We start from the raw sequence: 7,106 nt of genomic DNA on the forward strand, positions 1-7,106 counted from the left end.
GTTGTTGATGTTGATGTCGCTGCAAGGTGGTGTTGTTGTAGGTACGGTTGGAGTCATGATCCAGAGTCACCCATTCCTAAAGAAGCAGTGGTGGCTACGAACTGGGAAGAGGTGTATGAATACGTTAGAAGGATGGTGCCTCTAGCGGTCACTGTATCCTCCTCCACCTCTACTGCTCCTGCTAAACAGAATAACAGCAGTGATGAACTGGATGGAATCAGAGTACGTGCGTAAGTCACTGTGAACATGTGTGAGCACCCTGGGAGGTTTCTGATAGCTTACTGTTCATTTCCTTTCTCTGTTGATATCACTAAAGTCGGCAACATCATCAGTCTACTGCCGCTGATGTTGTCGCTATCTTGTAGCTTCACCGTTACTATTTATAGTTCCTCTCCCTCGAGAAATGAGTTCTGCTATTATATAGTAACTGTTGTGTTGGCTTAATGCTCTGGTCTTTCCCTTGGGTTGCTCAAGTTCATGTCGAGTAACGGAAGGATGACGGCAAGTGAAGTATCTGTTGGGGGCCTGCACGCTGAGTATGGGAGGCTGATCGAAGCCTTTTCGAATTGTTGTTCGCTATCTGTTAGTGGAGGAGATCTGGAGGTTAGAGGGAAAGTTCAGCCAGAGTTAGAGCTGGCACATTTCGCTGGTGGTTCTCGGCTGATCTGTTGTAAAGGGGAGATCCTTATATCAGGAGAGGCGACCACAGGTTGCCGGATCGAGGCTCGACCGGCCGCCCTGCACTTCTCGGGGGTCAGACCTCGTACACGATACAAGGAGAGGTTGCGTATAGTCAACACTGGCAGCCGCAGTATGAGGTATTAGAGGCCTCTCCTTCCTCTAGTCCTTGATTGTACCCTTAGACTGACAATAGTACCGCTGTCGAGCTCCTCCTGCATCCAGCTAGAGTTCACCAAGGTGGGGCTCTTGGCACCGGGCATGGCTCAAGACGTCGACGTGGTGGTCACTCCTGAGGACTATAAGTACAGCTTTGAGAGTATCAAAGTAATTGTGGTTGCTCATTGGACGTGTTGGAATTGTCATCAGATCATATGTGGTCCGACTGACGATTCAGAGAGGTATGGGTTGCAAGTCCCTGTACATGTCTATGCTAGTGGCAACAAACTCGTGGAGAAAACGCTGCCCCCGATAGTTGACTTCGGTGATGACGTGTGGATGACCTCGTGATGATGCTATTACGACGGTTAGGGAAGGTCCCTGTAGGGGAGGTGGCCGAGAGGCGCTTTATACTACGCTGTGATGTGCCTCTGGAGTTTGACTTTGAGGTTTTGCACTTGCGTCGGCATCCGGACATAGCAGTTGTGGTAGACAGGTGGGTTCCTCATGAGCGTGTTGGAATGTAAGAAGGGGAGGGCTTAGGACTAGCATAACCCCGGAGGTGCCAGCGGAGCTCCGTGTGGAGTATCGTCCGACTAGCTTCACAACGGCCGTGGCTGAGGTCGAGGTGGTACTGGCTCAGTTCGGAGGGGAACCTACTAGAAGGATGAAAGTGAGAGGGACGGGGAGGGGGGGGGACTCTAACATGGAGTAAATTTACGTTGGAAATGCTTTCGAGTCTTCCGCTAAGTGAACTTGTATTGAATATTGGAGTTTCACCCGTTTTTCGCGAAGTGAGATGTGAAGTGTGTTTTTCACATCACGGGTGAAACTCCATTATATGTAGTATATTTTCGCTTGGTCTTGACTCGTGGTTGATGTGAAGAAAGTTGTAGAGATCTTTGTATTGATCCATCCGGGGGAAGCGGATGGAAAGCTCGCGTGCAATCGCAAAGAGTGGGTAGGAGCAGTAACATATATGTATCTAGGAATTAATATTAGCGTCGGCTTGGAGGGATTTGACGCTCAGATCTGTGGTACATGTGTGCCTGGATTGAGGAAAGATAGAGAGAAAGCTAAGGGCTTGTTTGAAATAGAGAGGCGGAGGCAACAGGTGCATGATGCGTCTATAGTTAGAAGGGTGGGAAAACTGATGGAAAAATCGAAAAATCGTAAAGTCGCTCGAAAGACAGTTGTCAGGGGAACGACTCATAGACAGAGAGAGAGGACGGTTGGGGGAATTTACTTGCCAGAGGTCAACACTGGTGGAAAATTGACGCAAAATGAGACGGCGTATGTGCTGATGCAGAGGGCGGGAAAGGTGCCGCTGAGGCACTTGAGGAGGTACATCGAGCAGGTGAAGGGTGGGGAGGTGAAGGAGAGGGAGAGGAAAAGGAGGAAGGATCGGGCGATACGGAAGATGGGGGAAGTTCTGTGGCGTGCGGTAGTGTGCTGGTATTGGTCCGCTTGGAAGGATTCGTATGATGCTGCGAAGAGTGGGGCTAGGAGGGCGGCCAGGAGGGCTCTTGCTGAGGAGGTGAGAGAGAAGGCAGCGGCGGCGGCTTTGGTCGATGATGATGATGACAGTGAGGAAGAAGAGAGTGAGGGGGAAGTAGAAGCTGTGGTGGGAGTTGTTGCTGAGGCCACAACGGTGGGCCAAGAGGTTGATGATGACTATGAGAAGGACTCCAGAGTGGTCGAGGTGAGGAGGCTGATTGAGGAGAGGGGCGTTGGGCCGGTGGTAGAGCCGGAAGAGGAGGAGTCATCGAGTGAGGAGGAGGAGGGGGAGTACGAGTTGAGTGAGGACGCCAAGTTGTTGATAGAAATAGCGGAGCAATTGGAAAAGGAAAGGAAGGCTGAGGAAGTGGAGGCCTCTGAGGAAAGTGAGGAAGTCATTGAGGAACCCGTGGTTGAGGTGGAAGGTGAGCAGAAGCAAGAAGAGGAGGAGGAGGTGATAGTTGACATCGTGGAAGAGGACAGTGAAGAGGTACAAGTTGCAGTGGAGAGTGGCGAAGCTGTTGAGGAGACCGGTGGACGAACCTACTTGTTCCGGGAGCCGGTTAAGTACGACTTCACGCTGGGAAGAGGCATGCTCCCCACGTTGGCGTTTGGTGGGGCTCTATTAGCAGGAAGAACGGCCAGGAGGCCTCGTGTGTTAGAGGACTTTACTAAGTGGCTTTGCAGGGTTAGAGTGTTGGAGGATACGGTGGAGGAGAATGTGCTCAGTGATACGGACAGTGATGACGAGGAGGAGTCGTGGGAGGTCCCGTTGTGTGGGAGGGACGAAGCTATGGCGAGCTTTGGATTGGAGAACTTCAACACTGCAGGGGTTATCGAGGAAGACTGTGATGAGATAGGCCGAGTGCAGCAGGCCAATAGAGTGATAAGGAAAGCTTTAAAGCGAATGGGAGAGGAACTGAAGGTGTACAGTGTTGGGTAGTTTCCATCACAGCATGCGAATTCACAGGCTGTAGCTCCTGCATGATGTTGTTGAGTTTGTCATATAGGGGTCTTCGTATGAACCGCTGAGTTCTTGTGATAATGGTCACAGGAAAATTCAGTGGGGATGATAGACTCGTGCAGACCGTCCCGTTTCGGATCAGCTACGGTGGAGTGGACTACTAGCAGGATCCATGAGAAGGAGCTTGCATCAGGACTTGGGAACTGCCACTTACTCAAGAGCATTAAGAGCTCGCTGCTAGGCTGGGGAGTGTGGTAGATCAATGACGGAAAATGATCAGTGTTGCATCGTTGATACGTGGGATTTAACGTGTCGATGTAATAACGAGGCCGTGCCTTATGAACTACTATCGGATGATATAAGTCGTCGAACAAGTTCGGCCTAGTGACGGGTCTCAAGGTGGCGAATGGATTATGCAGTGGTTCATAATGCGGGAAGAGAGCTTCTTCTGCCCAGCTATGGTCGCGGAGTTGCTGGTGATACGTCACTCGCCACGAAAGTAGACTAAACCACAAGGGTCATGAACGTCGTCGTTTCAAGTAACCTTAGTGTTGGGTTGTTCGCATACCACTACTTGCCAACTTCCTAGTTATTATGTAACTACGAACGACAGTCACAGCGAGATGGTATTTGACATAAACGATATTCTATATTACGTAGTTACCATTGCCCTCATTATCTGGTACGTTAGCTCCATCTTGGTGTTGGTCGATGCCATTCCTCTTCTCAGGCTCTATCGCATCTTCTCCACCTCTCCTACTACTACAGGGGAAGTGCCGGCCAAAGAGGTCGCGGGGGTGGACGAAGCTGTTCCGGAGTCCTCTGGTCCAGTTCCTGTAGCGACTACAGGAGCTGCCGTGCATGAGGAATGCGCACAGGAACAGGGAGTAGAGGTACACCAGTGATTATATTCGCATATCGTCGTTATTGGTTATTGATATTTAGACGGACATTACCGAAAAAGAGGAAACCACCGACGAGACCCCTACAGTGGAATCAGTGCATCTGAATGTGGCCGCCGAAGCCGTCGCGGAGATTGTCGCAGCGGCAGTTCTAGTGAACGAGGTGACTAGGCGCAGCAGCAAGGAGGAGGAGAAGGATGCGATGGTGTCACCGACTGCCTTGCTCGGGCCGGCTGCTTCTGACACTAACGGGGTGAGCGTTGAAACGCGGCTCGAAAGCTAGCAGTACCTGTGTTATGCTCAGCATCGCAATATAGATGGTGACGTCTGTAGAAGCGAAGTTGGTCGAGAAAGAGAACCGCCGGGTTTCGAGGCTTGCAGGGTAGAGATCTGGTTGTCATCAGAGAGGACTATGTTGCCCTCAGCCCAATGCGAGACGGGTTGGAGGTCACAGCAATCAGCGTCAGGCCACAGCGAATGAGTTTGAAATCCAGCGAAGCATTCTTGCGGCTGCGAACTCCCGGTGATTTGTGTTCCCTCTGTTGAGTGTCGGAGATTCCGCATGTTTAGATCTATCAGCAGTCTCCTCCTGATCGTCGAGAAGCACCTCGATGAGCTCAACTCGGTGAACGTATCCACGTTAATACACCGTCTAGCTAGCATCACCCAAAACCAAGAACAGAATCAGAGAGTACTCGCCAACGACCCTAGAGTGAAAGAGGTCCTTCGCAGGGCTATTGACGTAACGAATCTCCACACACATTGAGATGGTCACGGTCACCCCGATATTGTTGTCAGTTGGCGCCGACCTCGAGCTGTCAGTCACTGTCCAACATTTGCTGGGCGATTGGTAAACTGCAGATGGTCGAGGAAAAGGATGTGGTCCGAGCCATCGTGGAGGCGGCGAAGTCACAACTAGAGTGAGAGCACTGCCACCTCTGAGGCTAGCCGGACTGCTCTCTACCGCTCAGTCACTTCCGTCCTCAAAATTTCTCTAATATGTTATATGGGTTATCACGGATTGGATATTGTGATAGAGAGCTGATGGACTTGGTAGCCGAAAAAGTGGCGAACACTCTATACACGTTCAAGCCGCAGGAGGTCTCTAACCTCCTCTATGCTTATGGCCGTCTCAACTGGTTAGTGCTGTCGCTTGTTGTTCATGCTGGAAAGGCGCTGCTTGATAGTTACAATGAGAAACTGCTGCAAGAGATATGTGCTTGTGTAGCGACTATGATGCCACGTTACGATGGTCAGGGGGTCGGCAATGTGATATGTTCCCTTGCCAAGCTGAAGTACCCCTGTATTCAGCTGATGGATGTGAGCAGACTAAGCCTTATTTTTTGCTTCGCTCCGCTGTGTTTGATGTTAATTTTTGATTACTGTTCTCAGGCGATTGCTGCTGATGTGGTGATGACCCCCTACAAGTATGGCAGATTCCTCATCTCGAAGGTTCTCCGTCCTCTGCACAGCCTTGGGTACACCAATCTGTCTATGTTGGTGACAGCAAGCAGGTAGAGGCAAAGATTATTATAGTGTCCTTAACTCAGTGTCTGTTAGTCACGTGCTGGACAACTCTGCGGCTGATGTACGAATTGATGATATCATCACTGTGATGCAAGGATTCGCCCAAGTGACCTGTCTGCTCCTATGCATATTATATTAGCGCAACTCATTGTCTCTCAGGAGAGCGTCAAAGCTCCGACTGCCAGCTCGGAAGGAACCATGCTGAAACCATCACCACGGAGTCTCGCCTCGACGTTCCCAGATTACGAAGGCGCTGGTCGACGAGTTGGTGCTCTCATGCAAGCCACAGCGATGAAGTTCTCGACAGTGGCCAAGCTAGAGGAGATCTCATTGGAGAAGATCGTAGGAAGTGCAGGCAGAGTGCAAGTGAATTGAAGTCGCTTTGTTGCAGGTGCAACTGTTCAATTTGATGGCTCGTCTTGGAATGAAGTCAAAACCAAACAATGGTGGCTTCCTATTGTCAGCCTGTGCCAGAATACTGCAGAATCTCGACACCATGAACGAGGAGCAAATAAAATCCATTGTAAGTTGCATGCCCGTTGTCAATGGATCTTCGCATTCGATTTTCTTGCCGATGTGGCAACCGTTTCGACTAGACCTAGAATTAGAATTCCCGATCCAGGAGGGATGTGTTGGTATGATTATTTCTGTGTCCTTTCTTCAGCTACGGTCCTGTGCGGCTATGGAGCTTGCTCTCACCAGCTTCGAGGAGAGGTTATTGAACGAGATCGTCGATCCCGATGACTCCTTCATTATGGGCGCCGCCTCGTCAACAGCGACTGGCTCGGTCTCCTGCAGTTCCCCCGAGTCCTTCGTTAACGCTCCAGCGGCTTCGGAGTCTATGCCTGTCGATCTCATCTCGGCCGATTGCGTACCCATGTTGCCCGAATCCGTGACTGAGTGCGGGTGGAGCCCCGAATCATTGGAATACCTTTTTGAGACCGACGCTGAACATCTCGCACACTATTACCATCATCAAAGCCGCGGTGACGTTCGTTGGTAACCGCTAGTTGATTCACGACCGCTGAGCTGTGACTTGAAATTTTCTAAAATAGTCAATGTATGAACACCTACGATGAATCCAATCTTTTTTCCAATTATTGTAGTAGTAGTAATGACACCTTCAACGTTTTTATTGAATCACCCTCTAAAGAACTGTCTATGTTTGGCTCTTTGATTAACACTGACGTACGGGAAATGCAGCCTTTGAATCCTTCACTCTTCTCAAGCATGATAAAGATAAGATAATAATCGTCGCCGGTTGGCTCCTTTGAATATGGTGCTTTTGTCTCATATTGCACTGTTGTCATTTAGCAAGATGAGTAGCACTATCTTTATAGTCCACCCATTTACTTAAGTCATGAATGCGTGTGATCCGT

At 50.1% G+C, this 7,106-nt stretch overlaps 2 protein-coding genes across 2 annotated transcripts; both read left to right on the forward strand.

The window, feature by feature from the left end:
• Positions 1–939: 939 nt before the first annotated feature.
• On the forward strand, positions 940–3,277 carry Pmar_PMAR006406 (hypothetical protein; the record flags this gene model as incomplete). Its single annotated transcript, XM_002786944.1, has 6 exons — positions 940–1,005; positions 1,048–1,162; positions 1,210–1,333; positions 1,381–1,510; positions 1,724–1,798; positions 1,868–3,277. The coding sequence occupies 6 exons, from the start codon at positions 940–942 to the stop codon at positions 3,275–3,277; spliced, it is 1,920 nt and encodes a 639-aa protein (XP_002786990.1).
• A 644-nt stretch (positions 3,278–3,921) lies between these two features.
• Positions 3,922–6,730, forward strand: Pmar_PMAR006407 (hypothetical protein; the record flags this gene model as incomplete). Its single annotated transcript, XM_002786945.1, has 13 exons — positions 3,922–3,980; positions 4,029–4,185; positions 4,244–4,453; positions 4,626–4,723; positions 4,771–4,942; positions 4,999–5,120; positions 5,238–5,339; positions 5,388–5,520; positions 5,593–5,714; positions 5,761–5,833; positions 5,887–6,069; positions 6,119–6,250; positions 6,392–6,730. 13 exons carry the CDS (start codon positions 3,922–3,924, stop codon positions 6,728–6,730), a joined length of 1,902 nt encoding a protein of 633 aa, XP_002786991.1.
• Positions 6,731–7,106: the final 376 nt, after the last annotated feature.

Source organism: Perkinsus marinus (assembly GCF_000006405.1).
Source record: "Perkinsus marinus ATCC 50983 genomic scaffold scf_1104296930488, whole genome shotgun sequence".
Taxonomy (NCBI): Eukaryota; Perkinsozoa; order Perkinsida; family Perkinsidae; genus Perkinsus; species Perkinsus marinus.